Genomic DNA, 24,646 nt, shown 5'->3' with positions numbered 1-24,646 from the left:
TGGATGATTGTCTTAGCTTTTTCTGCACACTGTGACAACTAATTGCTGATTTCTCTGACAGTAGTAACACACGCACTGGGAGTCGAGGTCAAATGTCAGATTACATACAAATCCATCATGGCACCAAATTTACTTCACGAGAGTCCAAGGAAGTTGGAAAGAAGCTGAGGAAGGGAGATTTCAGATATGCAGTTGACTGCAAAAAGTAACAGAATTCGTGCATGTGAGAAGCTCTAAATAAAATTTATGAAAAAATATTGCCTCCCTGCAACACTGTGGTTTCTGGTCTATATTAGCAGAGCCTGTCGTGTGAGGGTTGTGTGCAGGCAGGAGTGGTAGGAGGACCCAAAGTGCAGACCGTCTCGGACAAAAGGTGAATTTAAACTCAGATTCATTGCTAGATGGCAAACAGAGAACTAGCAAAACTGGGAATACAAATAATAAACTGACGACAACAAATAACCTGACATGGCAAATGGCCAGAACACACAGCAAGATGCGAATAGATCACAACACAGACACAGCGAAACACAGGGCTTAAATACACAGAGGGAGCAATCAGGGAATGGGTAACAGGAGGGAAACACAGCTGGGGCAAATCAGGCCTAATGAGACAAGGGGAAGCGAAACCAGATACATTAACATCAAACATGGACCTTCAAAATAAAACAGGAAACATAAGACAGACTGAACTAAAGACACAGACTCACACGCAGGCACTGCAACAGAGGGAACAGAGACGTGGGACCAGGACAGACACAGACACTGACTGGACACGGGGATATCGCAGACAGGGGAGACAGCAACTAAGGATGCACAGAGACATAAACCATAAAAGAGAACTCTAACAAAGAAACCCAAGATTAGAAATGATAAATAGTACAATAAATTCAAAACCCTGGGTCAACGACCCAGGCATCCTAACAGAGCCATAGTAGCCTACCCGATATTTGTTATGAAAAAAATAGTAATAATAATAATATTAATAAAGGACCTAAACTCAAATAGTTTTTTAGATAATAGAATTTTAAAATGGCCCCTCAAAAAATCATCTAACACCTTTTATTAAATTTTATTTTTTGGAAACCTAATCACAGTAAAAGAAAAAAAATTCAGACCAATTTATGCACATCAAGTGGGATTATTTTTTTCTTTTTTGTTTCGTAATTTGATGGATTTAGATGGAATGACCCGAACAGAGGAACAGCAGACACCAACCAGTTTTAAGTGACTGACAATCAACTGTTGTACAAAGCCACTTTCATGCTCTTCTATCCAACTAACATGTTGAAAGCAAATTTATCTTGACAAGACAAGGGTTTTTATTAAATTATGCATCCACTCCAACAGAAATATCAGAATATGCAGTAAAACAGCACATTAGGTTTAATCAGCACCTCATCAGATCAGTGTTATCATTACTTACATGACTCAACGTGTCTCAGAAACAAAACCAAATTCCTGTTTTTGCACTTTTTTTGGCTTTCAATGCACAGTCACAAAGCATTTATCATTAAAGGAATTTTACAAAACGATGGGTTAGAATGGGACTAGACGGGCAGAATGTTCACTTTCATTACTAATCAGATTGGCTTCGTAATATCTCTTCTCTCTTTTATAGACTGCCAACGAGAGCTCTTACAGCAAGTCTGAGAAGAAAAACCTGAGATTACCTCTAAAGTCCATCCACTGTTTTTCAAATCTTGAAACAGCTGATTTTAAGGTATTAGACCCCTGAAATCCTTGGACACAGATCTTTGAGCTGTAGCGAGCTCTGTGACCTCTGGGCAGGCAGCTTTTAGTTTTTATCCTCGCCACCTGTGAAACAGTCTGCCACAGGACCTGCAGGCATCTCAGTCTGTGCACAGTGTTTTACCTTCACAACGCTAACAGCGCTCTCTCACTTTTATTTCTTTTCTTTTTTTCAGAAAGGTTATAAATGTGTAATATCTGTTAACCTGATATAATGGGCTGCATCACTGAATAAGGTCAAGTAAAGTTAACACGATATCAGGAAGGAAATATTGTATTGTTTTTTTTCCTCTAATAGGCTCACACAGTCTAGACAGCAGTCAGTTGACTCAATATATGACTTCAGTGCTGAGGGACTCTTTGAATCAACACAGTGGATTTTCAGATCACGTCTAAAGATAAAGCAGAGCCTTTTGAATGAGGCTTTCCTCTCTCAAGTAGAGACGAGTATAAACCATGGGACCGAGAAGTAAACTAGCCTTTTGTGATTTGATCTGTCGGCCTCGACCACCTCGCTTTGAATGTGTGTCTTTGTTTGTGTAAGCCCTCGGGTGATAATGAAGGTCTTTCTTATGAACTTAAATGTTTCACTTTCAAGTGTCACCAGGTTACATCAGATTTAGTAAAGTCCTCAAAAGTTGCAGTTTTTGAGAGGTGCATCAGGGACATTTCAGCAATTGTCCCTTCTTCTTAAAGAGCATCAGTGCAGAAGAGTAAAAACTTTTGCATTTTTTCTTATTATTCTCTTTTGTCGTTATGCATAAAGACATGAAAGGGCCCTCACAGCTTAATCATCAGAAGCAGCACTTTAGGATCTGGATGTATAACAGATTTTGTTTCATTCTGAGCACCACAATTTTTGAAATTTCTCTTTATCAACAAGTATTTTAGCAAAAAGGCACAATTTCAGGAAAATATTTTAAAAAGACGCACTTGTAATGCATTCTCCACAAAGTCCAATACCCAGATTTTGTTATTTTAATTGACCCAGACCTACACCCCGATATTTAACCTTTTCTTTGCCTGTGTTCAAAGAAAGTTTCATGAATTTGGGCTCCGTAGACTTTAGTTTTATATAATAACATATTCATACTATGATTGAATGTCAAATATAAATCAACATAAGAAAAAAATATCTAACATTAGGAAAAAGTAACAATATTTATGATGACTATTATTATAATTTTCAATATAAAAGCTTGTGTTTGGTGTCATTGATGTTACAGATGACACAGCTTTTAGTACAGTATGGATTACAGTCTTCAAAGCCAGTAATACTTTACAGCATGTTTACAGCAAAACTTTCATTACTTCACTTACAGTATTTTTTTTAGCATGCACATCAAACTTGCTGATCAGAAATTCCTTTAAAAATCTTGCAAAGTCCTTCCTGACATGAGTAGGAGGAATACAGATGTGTGGTGTATAAAATCAGCAATAGCTGAATTCCATTTAGGTTTCTCAGTATCAGGGTTGTGGTGTGACTCGTGTTGGATCAGTGGTAGTGATATTAGTATCTAAAAGCCTGTGAAAAGGTGAGATATCAACTTAAAATATTATTGTCAATCGTGTTTGTCTTCTGTGAACTAAATTTTTTCTGTACAACAAAAGTTGTGTGCTTTTTGTTACAGTTACACTAGAGAAAACGGTGGTTGGAGATCGCAGAACGCCGCAAATTATTGTGACCGTGTGCAATGACCATGGAATTTTGCTGCCTTTAAAATGACTGACAGGGACCATGTCTGCACGCAGTCAGGTGTCATCTGACTGACATTAGAACAAATTTAGTACGTCAAGACGGCAAAAAGAAAAGCAAAAGGACAGAGTCAGTCTGCTGTCAATTTATAACTGAATTAACAGAATCTGTGATTAACTGTCATAAACAGGTGGAAACTGAATCTGTGAGCCTCTACATACACAAAATTTCACATTAAACAGAAATTCACAATCACTACTTACATTCACAGTCCAAATATAATATAAAAATTCCTCCACAATTGTTGGTTTAGTTGCTGTAACATGGTGATTTAACTTCAAAATGACAGAAGTAACTGGGGATCAGTCCTCTTGGCTGAGGCTACCCAATGTACACTACACCCAACCAGGCAAGGTGTTGGCATCCTGCCGTGAGGATACCTCGGCGTAGACCCAAGACACACTGGAGAGATTATATCGCTCAGCTCGCCTGGGAACATCTCGGTGTGGTAGGCCTGGGCTTCTCTTCTTAGGCTGCTGTCCCTGCAACCCAGCCTCAAATAAGTAGAAGAAGATGGATGGATGGATCAATGGATCGATGACACAAGTGCTCCCTAACTGAAATAAACAGGAGAAAACAGTGCAAGGAAAACAATAAGGCAGCTCACCCCTTCTGTTCCAGTGCTATTTACAATGTGCTATTTACAATGAAAACTAATGTACACACTATATACAGAACTGAGAAAAGTCGCACAAAGTCACAGGCAAAAATGTCTCAGGTTTTGGAGGCCAGGGTCAGGTCTGCTGCTGCTGTCAGTGGCTGCCCAGGGACAACTGCTGGTGGAGGGATTTTGAATGCGACCACATGATCGCGGACCAATCGGCAGCCGTCAGCTCATCCACTCAGGGACCTGCAAAGACTTAAAGGCACAGACAAAGGAAAAAACCACCAAAACAGATTATCAGCAATCACCTTGCAACCAAAAGTGGCCAACCAGAGGTAGGTGGAGTTGCACACTTACCTTCTATGTGACCAGTTCGTCGCAGCTATTTGCAGTTGTTTACCAAATGCAAAATATTCAATGTAATCATAACGCAACCACCATTTTTTCCTAGATGCAAGGAGGTTACCATCATATGCTTACTGTAGTGTGACTGAACTATTTGTTTTTCAATAATAGATAGGCAAGGGTTAGGGTTTATAGGAGTTATAGTACAATAGCACTATTTCATATATATACTTAAATATTTCTGCACCAATAAAGATTAATTGCACTAACAGCCCAGTATTTATTTAACATCTTCCACAGCACATTTCTGTGAACTGGAGTGCTGAACATCAGCCAACAGTTGTTGCATTTGGCCGCTGATTGTGCCGAACAAATATTACACCCTAAGGCACTGTTCTCGGGCTTCTTCTTAGCCATTTAGGAAAGATCACTAAAGTGTCTCGCACCAAACGTAGACAGTATGTCTGTGAAAAATCTGCTGCTAGTACCAATAGTGATCTGGAGACATCTAATTTATTCACCCTGCTCATCTACCCTCTTTTTCTCACTCTTATCAGATTTTTACTGACAAATGGTCCTTGTGGAGCTGCATTCTCTCTTTCTCCACTTGCAGGCGCTCTCTCTCAATCTGCAACCTGCCAGCCTCAAACTTGATGAACTGCAGTCTCTCCTTCTCCAGCTGCAGTCTCTCCTTCTCCAGATTTAACTTCGCTGCCTCCAAGTCCGCCGCCGACACTCCCTTCTCCCTCTGTCCATCATGAGTTGAGGATAAGGACGAACGAGAGGAAAGGACTGGGCCTTGTTGCGGCGGCAGGTTAAAAGAAGAGTTGACGTACTCTGATTGGCCAACACGCATGAGTCTCAGCCTCTCTCTCTCCACATGTAACCTCTCCTTCTCTATTTGCAGCCGCTCTCTCTCCACCTCTGTCTGACGAAGTCGCTCTTTCTCCACCAATAACCGCTCTTTCTCCACCACCAGGCGTTCAGTCTCCACAGCCAGCCTTTGTTTCTCTAGCTCCAGACGATGTTTCTCAACAGCAACCAGACACCCTGCTCCTATGTTCTCGTCACTGCTGAGTTCACCCAGCATTCCCATCAGGCCACCGGGCAGCAGTAGATTTCTGCTGGTGGTGGAAGTCGGATCCTTGGAGGGGCTGGGCATGCCCAAGTCATTGTGGGAATAAACATCAGTATCATGCCCCTCTACACGTGCCTCGATGTCACAAAGGAGAGAGGGAATATCATCATCATCCATTTCTCCATCTCCCACATCCCCATCCAGCTAGAGGGAAGGAGAAAGAGAGAGAGAGTCATCATTTAACAGGTTTTCACACATATGTGGATAACCAGTGGGGAGATCAGCAGCAAGGCTTTCAGCGCAGAACGCTGCAGACATCAGTGGTCGCAGACATGAAATTGATTAAGTCAGACAGCATGAAAATGAGGAGCTGGGGTGCAAAGTGGCCTGCAGATGTGCATCAACTGTAGCAACACCTTAACTATTGGATGTGTTTGGTATCAGCAGGACGAGGAGCTCCTCTGGGTCGGCATAACTAAAGCGAACGCCACACTTATTTCTAATTCTCACAGGAGACTCTGAAGCAAGCCTTCACAAATAAACCCAAAGAAAGATGCGCTCAAGAAGCACTGAGGTAAATAGGGGATCCTAATTTCTCCTGAGTTATTTTCTTGTTTTTATATAAATGATACAGCATTAAATACAGTCATGAGCTATTCTGAGTCATCAATCTGGATTTCTGGCTGAGAGTTTATCCCGAAATTATTTTTAAACTAAATCTCTGCGACTACATTTGATGGTTTCATGTGCTGAGCTGATTATTTCACGGTCTGCACACAAACCATCATCACTTCTTTTATTACTGCAGATTCTCTGGCTGATAATATGTACCGCTATACTAGATATCGTGCAGTTTTATATTATAAGGCAGTATTAAATCAACCAAAGACACAAAATACTGGAGAATTTTTGAGATGTATAAATATCTATATTGGCAAAAAAAAAATTTCACTCGCCCATCCACATCATTGAATTCAGGAGTTCTGATCACTTCCATGGCCACAGGTATATAAATTAAGCACCTAGGCATGCAGACTGACTCTACAAACATGGCTCGCTCTCAGGAGCTCTTTGAATTCCAAGTCGAGTGGTGAAATTTCCTCATTAGTAAATATTCCACAGTCAGCTTTTAGTGGCATTATTACAAAGTGGAAGCAACTGGGAACGATGGTAACTCATTTTACGTAGGCTACGTAAAATCACAGAGGAGAGTCAGTGGATGCTGAGGCGCATAGTACGCAGAGGTCGCCAACTTCCTGCAGAGTAAATCGCTACAGATCTCCAAACTTCATGTGGCCTTCAGATTAGCTCAAGAATAGTGTGTAGAGAGCTTCATGGAATGGGTTTCCATGTCCGAGCAACTCACATCACCAAGTGCAAAGCAAAGCGTCGGCTGCAGTGGTGTAAAGCACACCAGCACTGGTCTCTAGATCAGCAGAGACATGTTCTTTTCCAGGAGTTGGGCTCGGCCCCTTAAAATAGTGAAAAGAACAAGACATTTTGGACAATTTCATGCTCCAAACTTTGTAGGAGCAGTTTGGGGATGGCCGCTTCCAAGGTTGGATGGGCATCATATGAAACCCTATGGATTAAGAATGGGATTTTTCTCAAGTTTATATCTTTTTGAAGGCAGATGAATGAACACTATATAGCGTATACTGCATATACTAACTCTTTAGCTGCTGTAACAGGAAGCGTTATCTCATAAGATAAGAGTGACCAGTGAGATTTGATCTAAAAGCAGATCTTAATGTAATCACAGAAAAGTAATATTTAAATGTCAGTCTTCAATTATATCCTAATTAATTAACACGTGCTTAATTTAATTTAGTCTCTACCTTGTGAACCTGCAGGAGTACAATCAACAGACTGGACTGACTAGAGACACTTGAGCTGCATAATGTGTATTAAGTAATGGCTGGTAAGGACATTAATTTGACTAATTACACATTAGCAACACTTGAATTTCAACATAGGCTGTTTGTCTTCTCATAATATTAGCAGCTCTGTATTAAAGAGCATATTTTTACAAAATAATCAGTGTGCATATACATGAAATGATGATTTAACAGACTCTAAGCTTTGATGGCTGCTCTACAGAGAGAAACACACACACACTGTTACTCTGTATTCACTGACATCGTCCTCCATCTTTACTCCCGGCAGTGCCCCCACGGCCTGCCCGCTCGACCCGCTGAGAGCCACCATCTCCGGCCAGTCACAGTGCCAGTCCTTTGGGAAGCCCGAGAGGTCAAGCAGCTGGTCACAACCAGATCCCAAAGAAGGCGCCTCGTGCTCTGGAGAGGAATTTCCATACTCAGTCTTAATGGCCAAAGAGGGGGGCGAGGAAGAGAGAGAGAGTTCAGTCTGCAACTGTTTTTTCTTCGTAAGCGCACGCCAGTCGAGGTAACGACGCTTCACCTGCACATCAGAAAGGGAAGGCTGCTTTAAAAATCACAACTGGGTCCACAGAAGCAACGATACGATCTGAATGGAGACAAACACACCTCGGCAGCAGTGCGTAGCTCCCCCTCTCCCAGGGCATTCACACCTTGTGCCACTTCCTCCCATGCTTGCCTCTTCAGCTCATTAATGGCTGTGTTCTATTAAAGAAGAAAGACCAGCAGTTAAACTGTTTCATTCAAAGAGGCAAATAATATGACACTAGTTTACTGAATGGAAAAGAAAGTGACTGCACAAATTAAATTCTCCTGTGCCATTGAAACTAATTACCCTCTCTTCATTGGGAAGAAGAAAGCGAACACTGGGGCAGAGTGTACAGGTGACATAGTCAGCATGAAGTTATTAAAACATTTTTTCAACTCTGCCCTCTTAACCTCTTCTACTGATTTCATTAGGGAGATTAAAATATGACTGTTATGTATAAGCAGAAATGTGTCCAGGGTGCAACACACAGGACATCCTGCAGCTGAAAAACAGACATGTCAGTGCTCTCTAGTGGCAGCAACGGTAATGTAACCAGTTCAAACCTTGGAGTCATCGTTTTGTTCATTATTTACAGCCTCTAGATGTTTTAATTTAGACCAATATAAATTGGAGCTGACTAAACACAGGCGGGCGAGATGGCAGAATTATCTGAATGGTTTGTGCTGCTGTTTTTGTCATTTTCCGCACCTTGGTTCAGACTTCCGAGGAAAGAGAGCTGTGTATGCATTTTTCTGTGGATAAAATCAAGAAGAAAAGAAAAGAAAAGAATCTCCACCTGTTGTCTGGAGAACAATACGTCTCTCCTCTTGTGGATCTCCCTGATGAGAGTTTGTGTTTCCCTCACGCTGTAGTTGCTCTTCCTCTTCCTCTTCAGGTGCTTCATTTGCAAGAAATCCAGTGTGGCAGCAAGGAGTGGGACAGAAGCCCCCAGAAATGTAGAGAGCAAGAAAAACAAGTCAAGAGAGACAACTGGAAAAACAGGAGTGAAGTTATGAGAAAGAGAGGCACAGATATGGAAGAAGGTATCAGAGGGAAAGGACTGAAACAGAGGTGTAAAGAGACAGGTCGCAGTTCAGTGTAAAAGGGAAACTCAGTCCTCAAATAGAGAGAAGTGTGGAAGTTTGCTGTAGCTTAGCTGTCCTTCAGCAGCGCAACAGTTTACACCGGGGAGGAATTCCTCCGTGGCTCCGTTTGTAGCAGCTTCTTTAAAGTTTTCCACCTGGGAGTATCTAAGTAAGGACATTTAAGGCTTGGGGGTTAAAGAAATGCTAGCTGGAAAGAAATGCGTTGATCTGGTAGACTGGAGGTATAAGTCATCAAATCCTTCCCTGCTTTGCTCAAGTTTGACTGGAGGGTTCACTTTTTCTTTTAATAAGACACAAGCTATTATTAATATTATAAGAAGGCTTCAGGTTGCAGTCCAACTTCTCCTGGAATGGGCTGCTGCCAGGTAATCTCACGTGTAGAGAAGCATCACAGGGTGAAAGTGTTCTTTAGCCCTTCTTCTTGTTTAGCCCTGTGTAAAAGACGAAAAAGAAAGCAGATAACACGATTTAGTTTATACAGCCACCTACAGTTGCATTAGTGGAATCTGAGCAGAGAGTACAGCCATGTACACTTCACACACATCATCAGTAAACACTAGTCACCTGGTTGCACTGGCAGCCATACATGCCCATGTACACTTCGGATCTCTACCTTCTATTCGGGTATTTTCAGGTCAAGTCCAATCTGACCTTCCTCTTCTTCGGTGTAACCAGTGGTTTGGACCTTACTGTAGAGACCTCTGTATTTCCATTCATGAAGGTGTCTCTTTATTGTAACTGACAATGATACTTTTGCCTCCTCAGGAATGTTCTTGACTTGTTTGGATTTGTAAAGCAGTTTTTCTTAACTATAAAAGTAATTCTGTCATCATTCACTTCAGTGGTTTTCTATGGTTTTTCAGGCTTTTTGATGTTGCTGGGCTGTTCAGTGTATTTATTCTTTTCTTTTTTTGATGTACCACAGCAGACCCTTAAGTTATGACTCTCTCTCAGCTGGCCATAAAACTTATTGTCAGTCATGTTACAAATTACATTTGAGCCACTAAAATTGAAAGACTGTGTATACCTATAGTTAATGCAGTACTTTTGTTAGATCCCTTGGATTAAGGATGAAAGTCTGTAATTCTATCACATTTTGATTGTTTGATTTAAAATACACCATGATTGCATGGAGAGGCAAAATTACACCGATTGCGTCATCATACAAATACTATGAACTAATCTGTATATTAAGCGGAATGAGTTAGTTTGGGGGGCGTTTTTATAGATAAAAAAAACACATGTTGAGTATTTTAATTTACTCTAAGGTTTTTTTTTAATCAGTTGCCCTAATTTTGGATTGGAGCTGGACAATCAGCTACAGGCCACCTTTCAATCTAAAGACAGGCAAATACTGAGATCGCTCGTAACTATGATGAATACTGATGGGTAGGAACACTGCTCATGCCTCACGTGTCTCTGAAGCACATCAAACATCTCTATACTCTGCGAGTCGTCACTATCTGTCTATAATTAGCAGACAATACTGTGTTGTAACAAGAATTTTACTATGATAATGCGTTACCTTATCGCACAAGAACACAAGAAAGACCTAGTTGTATGTAAATAAATAAATAAATATATAAATGGATAAACCTCGAAGGTTAAACATTTTTCCCTCTTTAACCTTCCAAATCGTTGAAATTACGATTTTTTTTTTTGGATGACTACAAGGCATCAGTAACCAGAGAGGCTCAGCACATTTTTGTCAGAACAGTCATAAATTTCATGTTTTTTCTGCATCTCGTCAGCTCCTCCAATAAAACACCACTGGTAATAATAGTAAAAACAACTCACCTTAATCACACAGAAAAACCGCAATCCAAACAGCACCGTTTAAAATGCAATTTTAATGCTGCGTTCATCGCCCCGTCTGAAACGGGAGAGACTAAGGTTTCAAAGCTGTAAAGACGATTAAGGTTCGAGAGATTTAGACTTGACATTTAGACCTAAATAAAACAAAAGCACTTGGTGTTATCTCATTCGGACATCGTCTCTACTTTTGTCATTGTATTGCACGGGGATGGGGTAATTTATTGAAACTGAATCGTAGTGTTGTCGTATTTCCAATGTTATTGAAACATTTGAAGTTACCGCCAGTGACGCGCCATTTGAATTGCTCCTATTGGTTAATCCTCCACCGCGCCCACTTATGACGACATTGAATCAGGCCGGGCTCTTCCGGGCATGTGCACCGCTGTCAACTCCGAAATGTAAACAGGAAAGTCTGTTGGGCGAAAATCCGCACGTCTCTGAACATTACATTCGAAGACGCCGCGCTGACTTTAGCTCATTAGCAGCTCGTAAGCAGCCCGACGTTGCGGTGGAGGAGCCCGGATGTCAGAGGTGGAGCAGGGGGCGAGGAGATGGGTTCCGTCCGGTGGGCTTTCCGCTGCGGATCGTGGACGCCGGGCAGGTCAGACTGGCTGTTCGCTGCTCGCTGCATCCAGCGGGAGGAGAAAGATCGGATCGGGCAGTTTGTGTTCGCCAAGGATGCAAAGTCAGCTATGGTGAGTCCAAAACTAAACTTTACCGATTCTTGGTATCGGCCAAGAGCCAAGTAAACAAAGAGCCAGTGTTGCCGATACCTGTAGCGACACTTTAAATCTGTAAAGTTAACTTCTGTTGGGAAGACCAGTGTGTCTTGATTATGACCACAAGATGGCTGTGATTTTTCTTTTTTCCGCATTACCTACTTAACACAATAAAACACATCTCACAGCTTTTCGTGTATTTTGAATAGACCTGGAATGCGCCTTGGGGCAACTGTTGGTGTGATTTGGCACTATTTAAATAAAATTAAATTGAATTGAACTTAGTGCAAAGCAGAGACTTACAGAATGACGCCCAGCAGGTTTACTCCTACAGGTTTCCGGTGGCATGAGGGCCTAACGGTCTTTAGCGGGACCTTCCTCACAGGTTCTTGCCAGAGAACACCAGAACTGGCAGGGCGCCCTGTTCTCTTCACAGATGGTGTTTCAGGCAGCGTATCGCTTGCCATGGCATCTCCAGATATTTTCACATCTTGTCACATGTGCTTAGTGCAAATCTGCTCTCATCTGTGAAGAGAGACAGTGTCATGAGAGCCTGTCTCAAGCTACCAGCAGTGATAAGGACACTGGTAAAAAAAAACAAAAAAAGCTAAACTGAAGTAAAAGTAGAGAGCAGCAGTCTGTGGCCCCAACCTGAAATGCCATTAATATGTTGCATATTGTATCTCCAGTACACCTGTTGTCACTTTAATTTGCACCAAAGCAATCAAAAGTAGTTTATGTTTATTACCTGGACAGAGTGATGTCCCCAAAGTTTATAAAACTTTGTATTCTGCTGTTATCATCAAGTGCTCCCTTAATTATTCTGAAAAGTTTATACAGCTGTCTTTGCGTCTCTGTTGCCTCAACAGGCTGGACGGTTGTTGCTAAGGAGGCTTGTGTGTGAGAAGATGGGGATCCCATGGTCAGAGATCAGACTGGAGCGATCTCCCAGAGGCAAACCTTACCTGGCAACACCTGGCAAGGTTCACTCCTTTTTTCCATAAAGTTCAAAGTCTGCATATACTGCAGCATTTTACTTCACTGCATTGTCATTTCACTAAACTACAAGTGTTCCAGCACAAGTAACTAAAAATCAGATATAAATCTGATATATCAGAAATATATCAGAAATAGATCTATAATACAGTGCAGGGAGGGTCAGCGTGGCCCAAATACTGGATTTTTGTCAAGCTCAGTATAGACTTCATTTATTTTGATACATTCAAACATATAATCCTTCTCCTTACAGGTCAGTTCAGAGTCAGATCTGGCCTGGAGTTTCAATCTCTCCCACCAAGGGGACTACGCAGTGCTTGCTGCAGAGCAGGGGAGGCAGGTCGGGGTGGATATCATGAAGACCGCCATGCCAGGTAAACACTGTGGTTCCCTGGTTAGGATAAACCTGTGCCAATATATGAAATGACTACATTTTTGGACTCGTTTAGCTATGAAATTCCACCACAAGGGGTCGCTGCTGCACCATATATATACAGTATTGACTAGGCCAAGGCTGTTTGTGTGTGTAAATTTGGATTTCTGTGTGACCACAGAATTCAAATGTGCGAAACACTTCCATCAAACACAGGCTGTGTTTGAATATTACTGTTTTTCTTTTCCATCACCTCCCTCATTCTCCTCCCCTCATTTATAATTTTTCATCCATTCTCTCTTCCCCTCCTGTTTTGGTTTTGTATTTTTTTTGTCCCCGCACCTCTTTCATTCGCTCCAGGTTGCAGCTCTGTGCTGGAGTTTTTCCGCATTATGACTCGTCAGTTTACAGCGCACGAGTGGAGCGCCATCCAATCAGCCGGCTCGGAGCACCAGCAACTCGCCGCGTTCTACCGCCACTGGGTAACCATGGCAACCATACTACCTTGTGCCCTGTGTGTGTAACAGAAGAAAGCACAGGGAGAACGTAACATTGCCGCTGTCCTCTGAGGCGACACACACTTGTATTTTTTTACATACATGTGCAAATTTGTTTCTCAAACGCTGCCCCGCTGCATCGCTGCATGCTGTCATCGGAGACGTGCGCTTTCATTTCATTTTCTTTGGTTTTTGCCTCCTTTCGCTCTCATTTTCTTGCATGCACTCACACTCTCTCGCTCCCTCTCTCTCTAATACACACACACACACACAGATGGTCAGCAAAAGCAACAGTGGAGCTAAGTAAAGATTTTGTGCGATTGAGAGGGTGGCACAGAGACGTCAAGCACTGATATCACCACCACACTGTTGACTAATGGCAGAGCTCAACGGTTGCCATAGCGATTAGCCTTGTAATAGTGTTATTGTGGCTTATTGGTTGTCGTGCATGGTCGGTTTTGGCTGGATACACACACACACACACACACACACTGACACACAATGTCCTTCTTTGGTGTGCACTCTGATAAACATGTGTGCACAAACTCCCATCTGTTGCGGTTTTAAGTGGTGTTTCTTCTTAGCCAAAACACCCTCCACCACATACACACACACCATCCCACACATGAAGACACACGCATACACACAGATCATCATTTTCTGCATGCAGCTGATCGGGTTTCTTCCCTTTCCATCAAGGCCCTGAAGGAGAGCTTCATCAAAGCCATCGGCACCGGTCTGGGCTTCAACCTGCAGAGGGTGGAGTTTCACCTGCCGTCTGAGCCGCTCACACAGGACCGGGTACTGCACCAGACCAAGATGCATCTAGATGAGGAAGAAGAAGAGGACTGGGTGTTCGAAGTAAGTCTGGTGTTGTGAAGAAAAAGAAAAGTCCAGAGATGTTGTTAAAATCTAGAGGTTTGTGTATTAGAGGTCACAGCTCAACAATTCAGTCTATTTTTGTCTCTCATCAGCTTCCAAGTAGTCTGTGGTTTTATTCTCAGGTTTAAAATGTTGCTATGCCATTTGATAATTGCTCCATTTTTCCGGATTTTCCACTTGTGTCACAAATGCATCAGTGCTGTGCTAGTTCACACTTCACAAATGTTTGCTCAGTTCACACACACACAGATAAAAATAAGCTATTCTGTGTTTGTTTCTTACATTTTTTGGAAATGAGCTGCTCTGAGCTATTCTTTATCAGTAGACTCTCCTCCTCTCAGCCACGCAGCCCTCAGCAATCGCTGCTTCCCACACAGAGTGAAATACTGTATGCAGCTATAGAACTGATGACCGATTAGTTTCAAGTGCAAAGATGATAACATGAGTGTGTGTGTGTGTGTGTATTTTTTGTTTTTTTATATTAAGTAATGTGTCACAAATCAGGTCAGCTCAAAACAAGACGAGCTCCACGCGAGCTTCCATGCATTGCATATAATTTGGGATCGCATTAAACAAGCTGGAAGCAGCTTTTAGGAAAGTTTAACACATTGGTTCAAAGGACTTGGGTGCTATGCAGAGGGGACCTTGATGCACATTTCCACAGTGAATATGCCCTTGAGAGCATCTTCAGAGAGAATCATAGGTGGCCTCGTACAGAAATACAAGTGGTTGTGATTGGGGGGGGGGGGCTCTCGAGTGTTTCTTCATCCTGCCTAACATGATAACTGAAGATTAGAGGAGTGCACCTCACAGAGCAAAGAACTCCTCTTTCTGCCATTGCTCTGCTCCCCCTATTAACCTGTACATTTCTTTGCCGTAGAGCAGACACTAAGTTACAAATATTTAAAGCAAGAACATATTGGTACACAACACACCACAATGATCTAGGTCATCTCTTTCAAGCCCTTAAAAAACATGACATCTTTTAAAATTAGGAACATCCTGTCACAGAGCATAGCTGATGACCTGGTGCATGGGTTTTTACCAGGCTCACTCAAAACGTCTCTGATCCAGCATGTTCCATTAAAAGCACTAAGAGAAACTATAAAGAGATCATATTTTCCAGATTTAAGGAATTTAAAATCCTGCTCGCATACAAAACCCTTAACGACCAAACTCCGTCATATCTTAAAGATCTAATAGTACCCAGTAGAGCACTTTGCTCTCTACTTCTGGCTCTTCCAAAAATACCACGGGAGGCCTTTAGCTGTCAGGCTCCATTCCTACACAACCAGGTCGTGATGCAGACTCTCTTCTTTAATGTTAACCTTAAATACTTTATTCTTTGATAAGCTTATCATTAGGCCTGGATCAGGTGACCCTATATCATCTGTAAACCAGCTACGCTGTGACGTAATGGTCACTTCACATCTTCCTTTCTCTCTCAGTGCATTTACAGTTTGTGTCATCTCCCCTGCAGTTTGTGCACACACATACTTTTCTTCTGTGTCTCCTTTCCTCTCTGACTTTTCAGAAACTCTTTGAAACTGCAGCGATGAGCTATCACTGGCCACATCGCCAACCTGCTGAGTGTTTACTGCTGCATTTTGTTTTTTGTTGGTTCTCCATCCTCTTCTTTGCACTTACCCCAAGCATCGATGCCGATGGCCTGTTGGAGGTTTCTGCCTGTTAAAATTTAGTTTTCCTCACCACTCAAATAAATTATTGATTTTCTCTCTATTGGCATTACTGTGTGCCCTTTTTTGTGCCAAACACCCTAAAATGATTGGTTCCAAAGTCTATCCAGACTGCATATTTTTGGATTTGTGTGTCATTCTGCAGGAGAGTTTACTGGATGCTGATCATCATGTTGCTGTAGCACTCGGACCAGCAGACAACACATGCCCTGCAGTAAGGAGGCATAACTTTTCCATTAAAAAAATGTGAACTTGGAATGAATAGATTAAAAAAAGAAAGAAAACTTAGCTACAATAGTAAGAGTAGCTATCATACTGTAGGATAAACAATATTAACTTTCTTCCTGGTTCCTCACAGCCTCGTCCGCCTTCTCTTCTTCCGCCCACCACATTTACCGTGCTGTCGTTCAGAGAGCTCATCGACTCAGCCTCACCTCTAACAGACGAAGACCCCACCTACTGGGATAGCTTCAAGATGAAGGCTGAAGCTCCGCAGAGACAGAAGGATACACACACGTCCACATAGCCGCCCATCTGAAGCCGACACTCAGCTGCCATACAAACGCACACCTTTCAGAAGTGCCAAAGAAGAAAAACACTGACACTGAAGTTGCTTTGGTATTCAACCCGAATCCAGTCACGTCCTGTCAAGTTTATTTGCCAAGCCAGAATTTACAGGCTTGTCTCAAAGGACCTAAGAACTTAGACAGTATCTGACACCATCTATCTTTAGATTCTCAGTTCTGATAAGTATAAAAAAAGACAGGGGATTCAACAAAAATCACCAAACCAATACACAGACACACAATATATCCAACATGTCATTTTGTTTTCTTTCTACGCACTGAATCAGATTTAAGTCTCATGAAACTAGAAACTGATTGGCAACCACCAGGCAACATCTGGTCACATGACTGGTTGGTGAGAGGTTTCTGTCAGTTGTTGTGAAATTGTGAATAAATCCTAATTCTTACCTCAGCCTCCAGAAACACGCTGAGGAGGTTTGGAGTGGTTTTTAGCTTGGATATATTTTTCCATGTAATATCAAACATATGTAGGACTGCTTTAATATGTTTGCACGATATCTCTAGAATTAGAAACATCCTGTCTCAGAGTGATGCTGAAAAACTACTTCCTGCCTTTTTACTTCTAGGCTAGATTGTTGCCATTCATAATCCCTGAAAAGCCTTGAGTTGATCTAAAATGTTGCAGCGCGAGTACTGACAGGGAACCAGAAAGAGAGCATATTTCTCCCATTTTAGCGTCACTTCACTGACTCCCTGTTAAATCCAGAAGCAAAATGTTTCCATCCAACTGTTGGCTAAAAAATAAGAATAGATATGTTTAACAAGGGAATTGGTGATGATCAAAATAAAAAAACAACTTTTTTTTGTCATTTTCAAACGTTTAAAATGTGTAAAATGCAAATAAAATAAACTTTAATAATTTTGCAGATCAGCTGCTTTTCTTAATCTCTATTTTTTGCCATATTCTCTGGTGTTAAGAGGAGAAAGCCAGCATCCAAGGTCATATGGAGGTGTATTTGTGCACATGACATGCTCTTGCACATTTGTGAGGGCACCAGTAATGCTTTACAATATATAAAGTTGTTTTTAATAACATATCCACCACCCACCAATGTTCTTTGGACAAACTAGGTTTTCTTTCCTATTTCAGTAAGAAAACCTAAACCTCAGTATGCATGCTAAGCATTACTTATGACATACACTGACATCTATAGTCCTCCTGCAGGGGTCTGGGTTCAGTTCTCTCCCAGATCATTTCCTGTCATTCACCCTCACTCTTTCTACACTTTGTTGTTATTCTCTACACATCAGAATAATAATTATAATAAAAAAATGTCCATCCCAATTCTTCTGAAAAATAACTTTTCTCAATGTCAACAATTAAAACTTTGCATATTAACGAGTTTCAGCATTGCTACCCAATGCTACAAGTACAATTTTATGTATGTGAGTATCACAGTTGAGCACGCTCAAGCCTCATTTTGTTTACTGCTGTCTTTCTTTCCTCCCTTGTGTATCTAAATGTAAATGTCTCTCAACTTTGCTTCTCTTTCTTAACTTCACTCTTATCTTGCATGAATGTTTTCCTCCTTTCTTCCTCCACATTGTCACTGCCATCATATCTCATCTTTCTCTTTTTCCCTCTCTTCTCAACTCTGCCTGGCAGCATCTGTTTTTGTTGAACATATTCAGCTGACCGTCCCCTTCCTTCAATCTTATTCTCCTGCTCTCGAGGCTAACTCATAGATTGCTCGTGTCAGTCTGCCGCATTAACCTTTTCTTTTCCTGCATCGCATATTATTTCTTACCTGTGATCGTAAGTCTTTTCGCCTGCACACGTTGGCTATCATCAGTGCCAAGAGGTCTGTTAGCAATCTCAATGAACGTCCTACACTTAGCTTTTGCTTTAACCTTTGAATTGAACAGATACACAAACACATCAAGCAAACCAGCCACAAAGAGTTCTTTCAGTGTCACATCTGCCTTCAAATTGTAATCAAAGGCAAACATTGGTTGTCTGAGACCCACACAATGGCACGGACTGGTTGTTTAACCCAACCTGCAGAATCTGCTGCTCATCTTCATCGCTCTCTTTTTTCTAGCTATCCTTAGCCTACTCTCCAGGTGGCTTTATGGAGTCCTTTTGTTTACACTTGTATATGTGACAGATAACATAGTGTTGAAATGTCAGAGAAAAAGTGCACTGATTCAAGTGTATGTTGCTGAGCCTGTACAGAGTTGTATCTGTATACAACTTGAAATGACATATGCGTGCCGTCGTTGTCTGCAGCTGGAGTGAATTCATTTGCCTCCTCATCGTCTTAAATCTTACGTTAGCTGCAGCGGTGAAGAGGAGAGAGGAGGCAGCGGGGTCAGACTGGAGGCCCACAGGCTTTCCTCAGAGAGAGACCATTTTTAGTTGCTTCAGGTTTACTGATGTGTCAGAGACAAGACCACGGGAATAGATTTTCTCTCTTTTTTTTGTCTTATGTGTGGGCTGGAGACAAGACTGCTTTGGGCATGAGACTGAGTTTAGCTTGAAGTGAGAGATGAAATCCACCTGCCTGCTGTTGAGGATAAGAGTCATGTTTCTTCTGATGGAGGAAGAGCAGGAGAACAGTTTCTGCTGCATTTAAACTTTCACTGGTATGTTTTTAAAATTAGACTCGATTTCAAAATAACATTTTTAACCATTGCCTTGCAAACAACGTGTAAAACAAAACATAAAACCCTGTTGTAACTTATGAACCTAACAAGTCCACTGAAGACTTTGCGCTTGAGTGATTAGGAAGCCAATCCCACATAGGAAGGAAAGCTCACGTAATGGGTGCACTTGTTTGCTGAGCTGGTAAGTAATACGTTTTCAGCTGCGCCTGACATTTCTTTAATTTTATTTCATCCTTTAATGTGTCCATTACTTTGTTTAATGATTCAATATGATGACATTCTCATCTACTCGAGGTGATTTATGCCAGCTGCCGATGTGACATATGCTTTGCTTTGCATTTACTTCAAAAATGCATCAAGAATTCTGGAAACTACACTTATTTATTTCCCAGCAGAGTGTAGTTGGAAGCATATTAGCTTAGCTTAAACAGAGGCGAGCAGCTAGCCTTTCTCTGTCCAACGTTTTTATAAGTTTATAAAATCTCTGTATCAGCACTTCTGTGTTTTTATGCACAGAAGCTTTTTAGGCACACCTGTTCAACTACTTGTTAAAGCAAATATCTAATCAGCCAATCACAAAGCAGCAACTCAGTGCATCTGGGCACATAGACATAACCAAGGCAACGTGCTGAAGTTCAATCGCAGCATCAGAATAAGGAAGAAAGTTGGTTTAATGGACTCTGAATGTTGTTGGTGCCAGGCGGGCTGCTCAGAGTGTTTCAGAAACTGGTGATCTTCTGGGATTTTCCAGCACAACCATCTCTGGGGTTTACACAGAATGGTCTGAAAAAGAGAGAAATATCCAGTGAGCAGCAGTTCTTCTGATGGAAATGCCTTATTGATACCAGAAGGAGAATGGCCAGACTGCTTCGAGCTGGTAAAAGGCGACAGTAATTCAAATACAACCAAATTCTGCTGTGACATACAGATATCAGGGTCAAATTTTGACATAAACAGCATGAAAGCATGGAGTTTTGCCTTTCTGCCTCGTATTAATGGTCAGGCTGGTGCTGGTGGTGTAATTATGCAGGCGATATTTTCTAGGCACACTTTGGGCCTCTTAGATTTAACCATGCCTTTATTATAATGACTTTCACGTGCAGATGATACATTACAGGGGTGAACAAACTAGAAAATGGTATAAAGATCTTTTCAAAAGATCATCTGGATGATCCACCAACCTGTGAAATAAAACTTGACTTTTTTTGACTGCAAACCAGTTTGTTTGGAAGGGGGGAAAAGGCATTGCACAACAACACAAAAACCTTCAGCCTGACTGTGAACGATGGTGGAGTGCATCATTCTGGAGCTACTTTGGTACCTCGGGGTTTGGACTTGCAATCATCATCAGGGAACAATGAACTGAAAATTGCATGAAGAAATTTTACAGGGGAATTTCAGGGCAGCAGTCCATGGCTTGAAGTTTAGAAGGGGTGGACTCATGAGCCAAGACAATAAGCCTAAGGATACATGTGTATCCACAACAGAATGACTGAAAGCAAAGAATTTGATATTTTCATATTCATGCTTTTTTGACTTGCCAAGCCACTACTTCAGTGAGAACAGATTGTGAGCTGAAGCCTAAAGTGATTTACTGTAGTGTCATAGACTGACTTTGTTATGTCTGTCTGGTCGGCTGGAAAATATATTCAGAGTGGATTTTTTCTTCTCTTCTCCTGCATTTTCTTTCTTGTGGATACTTAAAACTTTGCTACTTCTGAGGGAGCGTGGTGGTACTTTGATGTAGGAGCTTGGAGTCGGCGAAGATATGGCGTACACGGCCCCGAGTCTTTTTTTTTCTCAATCCAAGCTTTGAGCTTCATGTTTGCTCAGATATGAAGCAGTGTTTCAGCAACGGATAAGAGGACTGACTTCTATGTGCCACTGGAATTCGTTATAATCCTCTATCGCTCAGGCTGGTTCCACTTCAGAGTCATACATTATTCAGTGGCAATGTTTCATTCTGAGTCCACAATCAACCAAAGTTTGGTTTGCAGGAGAAATCATAAACAGTGCAAAAAAAAAGGCCAGTGCATGCCTTTATTTTCTTTTTGTTTGTTTTTTGCTAGATTTGAAACAGTACTGCATTAATATCGCCTAAGATGCATGTATACTATATGTACAATATGACATTAGAGGCATTGGTGTGTGTTTTCCATTTTCTATCTAATCCTCCTGATGCACCTGACTGAGATTAGTCAGTGAGTTAATGTGATAGCTTTTGTACAGCATGGAATTACACTGACACTCAGTAACCCTCAGTATTAGTGCAAATGCCATGTAATTAGTGCACGTGCTCTTAAATGGGATGACTACAAACCTAAATCCACACTGTTGCCTATTGTGTCACGGACCCAGTTCCAGGGATTCGGGGTCCGTGAGCAGTCTGGACTACTATTGTAGTTATTATCATTATTATTGTGGTTATTGTTATTATGGTTGTGTCTGCTGTCCTGTTTTCCGTGTTGGTGTACTGTCAGGTGTTTATGGGTGTGTGCATGTGTGTGAGGGTGCGGTCGTGGCAGGCACTTCTAGGCCTGGTGGGTGTGGCCCTGCCAGCTGACCGGTCCCACCCAGGAATCCACACACACCTGGCGCCGATCAAGCCTCGTCAGAGGAGCTTCAAAACAGTGTGGCTGAGAGCTCCTCGACGCTGGATCGTTGAGTGACTTCCCGTCAGTCTTAGTTTATCGTGCAAGGTTAGTGCAAGTCTGCCGTTAGGTTTTGTACTCACGACTGCCTTTTGTATGCGTGTTTCTCAGGAGGAATTGTGGCGACCAGGAGGCAGCACACGGACAGTACACAGGGAACGGAGACAGAGCACGGAGCACAGGATAAAGGAGAAGACACGGAACGGGAGTTGGGATCGCACGGGGAATTTATTGTTGTTTGGATTGTCACCACTGTAAATAAACGCACTGCCTTCAGCGCCAAGTCCTGCATTTTGGGTCCTCATTTCTCACATCCCCACGGTCTGCCAGCCAGACCGTGACATATTGTGTCTGATTTCATATGTTTTCATATATTTATTTTCATTTAATACAATGTAAAGGGCCTCATTCTCAGAGTTTTGTCAATTTTGCAAATCCTGCAAAAGGTGACATATCTAGTCTGGCTTTACCTAAACAGCACATCCTTCTAGAGTTTTATTTACTGGATGTATTTGAAAAGGTGCTTGATTTTATACACTTGTGGCAATGGGACTGAAAACACCTTAATTTAAAGGTTAAGAGTTGAGGTGAGCTCAGCAGATATGAAGAGATATGAACTTTCCATTCACAACTAGTCATTTATTGTTAACATAAATACTCCAATACAGCAAAGGGAAATAATTTGCATTTCAGGACCCTTGACATTTCTAAAATACGGCTAACAGAGGACAAAACAGGAAGTTTAATACCACGCTCAATAAATAACATGTGTGCTTCTTACAGGGAGATTCTACTGCAAAGCTAACATGAACCAGCACACCTATCCTAAAATTTCAAGGCTCAATCTGCAAAACGATTAAGGTGATCACTACACATTAGCTAGTCAGACTAGGAACAGACGACAAAAACAAGCACATACACACAGAGCATCTTCTGTAGTATGACATTTGCTCACCCATTTCTTATGTGTGCAGGAAAAAGTGCCCTACAGACACACATCCACAGTCACTGTCCTATTTTCTATAAGTAACTGGGGCACCTACATCTGAGTGTGTGAGGGCCAAATAAGGAAGTTAAGTGGGAGAGGGCAGAAATAGTAGAGTTAAGGACTTTACAAATCGAATGTTGCACACTATGTTGCTAGCTAAAGGTCCAGCTGCTGTATTTCACAGGGAGAGAAAAGAGTGCGAGCTAACTTCACTCAGAGATGGAGAAAGACAGGACAGGTTAGATTAAAAGGTAAAGACTGCTCAGTGACACTCGATAAACTATATAACACTTACATGTGATGTCATAATGTTACTCACTTATTTGATTTGTATATGATGGGTTTTGATAAATTATGTATTTTCGTTTTGTGAAATGTCCTGCAAAACAAAATAAGCTATGCTAACTTTGTTTTTCAAATGTTGCATGAAAATACTGGGTAGGTTTGTCCAGGATGAATTCACAGTAAAGCTCTGTGTTGGACCGGTGCACAGAGGCTGTGGTGTTCATGGTTAGATTTAGGTTACACTAAGTGTCAGTGTAGGGGATGGACATCAGCCAGGATAGCTGTGAAACTGCTGAATTCTCTTTGACTGCAGAGGTCCTATATCACAGATTCAAACTACATACATAAATTACAATTAGAATTTAATTTTTAATAATTTTTGTATTCTCATGTATTCTCAGAGCCTGTAATTTTTCACCTTTACTTGAGCAAAAGAGTTGCTTCGGTACTTCAACATTTACTAGAGTGTTTTTTAACCCAGGTATCTGTACTTCTACTTTTCCAATTTTTCAAATGCCAATAAACAGACTGCATTTGGCAAACAGGATGCTCCTAGCTCAAAATGAGCACCAGTACTGAATATATACTGCATACTGAATATGCAATGATATGGAAATAGTAAAATAATACTATTTTACCTCAGACACACAGCTGGATGCTGCTCCGGGTCGATCAACTCTCTGAAATTGTTTCTCTGCCTCCTGAGAAGTGTTCCCAACTCTGCCAACAAGAGCTCGAACTGCCCGCTGAAACCCTGAAGTATTTATGAAAGCGGTCGTGATACAGCTTCAACTCCTGGATCAACTCTTGGGGTAGTCTGCATGAAAGATGGACATAGCTTTTGAGTCTGCAAGGTTCTTCAAAGCTGCATTCTTTTTAGTGGCCACCAGGCAGTGATACCCGTGGTAGCAAAAAGAGCTCAGGTCCCACAGAAATCTGTGGGCTATTATATATTAAGATTTTAAAAACGCATGACCTCCAATGTTGTATGCCATTTTGCATATGTAATAATCATGGTGACAGAGTAGGATCAAGTGGTCCCAGCCACATAGGCCTACTTTTTACACCATTCTGAAGTGTTTTTCCTCAACATGAATGAGGATTTCAATTTAAGTGTGCAGGAAAAGGTATGTAAGAACATACTTGTTTGAGTAGTAACTTTAATACATTTAATGTAACAGTGAATTTGGTTTAGAAACATATTACATAACTATTAAGTCTCAAATGATAATTTTGTGGTTTAACATCAAATATCATTAGACCTGGCAGAAAATGGCAGATGAAGATAAAACAAAGTCAGCTGACGGGAAAAAAGAGTGCTGCAGAATTTAAGAGAGTTATGTGGACCAAATACAACGACAATTGAAAGTAAACGCATGAAGGGCTGATTAGAAAGTCTCCTACCATCTGTTGCCAGTAACAAAAGCAATCAGCTGGGTTAATAAAATAGACTGATAACTGTGTTTTGGAATGGCTCATTA

General features: G+C 41.4%; 2 protein-coding genes across 9 annotated transcripts; one reads left to right on the top strand and one right to left on the bottom strand.

The window, feature by feature from the left end:
- Nucleotides 1-1,319: 1,319 nt before the first annotated feature.
- msantd4 (Myb/SANT-like DNA-binding domain containing 4 with coiled-coils) lies at nucleotides 1,320-13,375 on the bottom strand. Of its 7 annotated transcripts, none has more exons than XM_026192858.1 (7): nucleotides 13,314-13,375; nucleotides 11,906-12,127; nucleotides 8,759-9,499; nucleotides 8,043-8,138; nucleotides 7,675-7,956; nucleotides 4,175-5,739; nucleotides 1,320-4,065 (listed from the first exon to the last, which is right to left on the bottom strand). In XM_026192858.1, the coding sequence occupies exons 3-6, from the start codon at nucleotides 8,864-8,866 to the stop codon at nucleotides 5,011-5,013; spliced, it is 1,215 nt and encodes a 404-aa protein (XP_026048643.1). In that variant the 5' UTR covers nucleotides 8,867-9,499; nucleotides 11,906-12,127; nucleotides 13,314-13,375; the 3' UTR covers nucleotides 1,320-4,065; nucleotides 4,175-5,010. The 7 variants fall into 7 exon arrangements, with proteins under 7 accessions (XP_026048643.1, XP_026048647.1, XP_026048642.1 ...); XM_026192862.1 differs by lacking the exons at nucleotides 11,906-12,127; nucleotides 13,314-13,375 and adding an exon at nucleotides 10,866-10,942 and having other exon boundaries at nucleotides 4,175-4,367; nucleotides 4,470-5,739; XM_026192857.1 differs by lacking the exons at nucleotides 11,906-12,127; nucleotides 13,314-13,375 and adding an exon at nucleotides 10,866-10,942.
- On the top strand, nucleotides 11,228-17,457 carry aasdhppt (aminoadipate-semialdehyde dehydrogenase-phosphopantetheinyl transferase). Of its 2 annotated transcripts, XM_026192864.1 has the most exons (7): nucleotides 11,228-11,578; nucleotides 12,472-12,585; nucleotides 12,852-12,972; nucleotides 13,332-13,453; nucleotides 14,168-14,329; nucleotides 16,193-16,261; nucleotides 16,406-17,457. In XM_026192864.1, the coding sequence occupies exons 1-7, from the start codon at nucleotides 11,435-11,437 to the stop codon at nucleotides 16,571-16,573; spliced, it is 900 nt and encodes a 299-aa protein (XP_026048649.1). In that variant the 5' UTR covers nucleotides 11,228-11,434; the 3' UTR covers nucleotides 16,574-17,457. The 2 variants fall into 2 exon arrangements, with proteins under 2 accessions (XP_026048649.1, XP_026048650.1); XM_026192865.1 differs by lacking the exons at nucleotides 16,193-16,261; nucleotides 16,406-17,457 and adding an exon at nucleotides 15,885-16,090.
- Nucleotides 17,458-24,646: the final 7,189 nt, after the last annotated feature.

The sequence above is a fragment of the Astatotilapia calliptera genome, chromosome 14, assembly GCF_900246225.1.
Source record: "Astatotilapia calliptera chromosome 14, fAstCal1.2, whole genome shotgun sequence".
In the NCBI taxonomy this organism is placed as follows: Eukaryota; Metazoa; Chordata; class Actinopteri; order Cichliformes; family Cichlidae; genus Astatotilapia; species Astatotilapia calliptera.
This window is presented reverse-complemented; position numbering and strand designations above follow the sequence as displayed.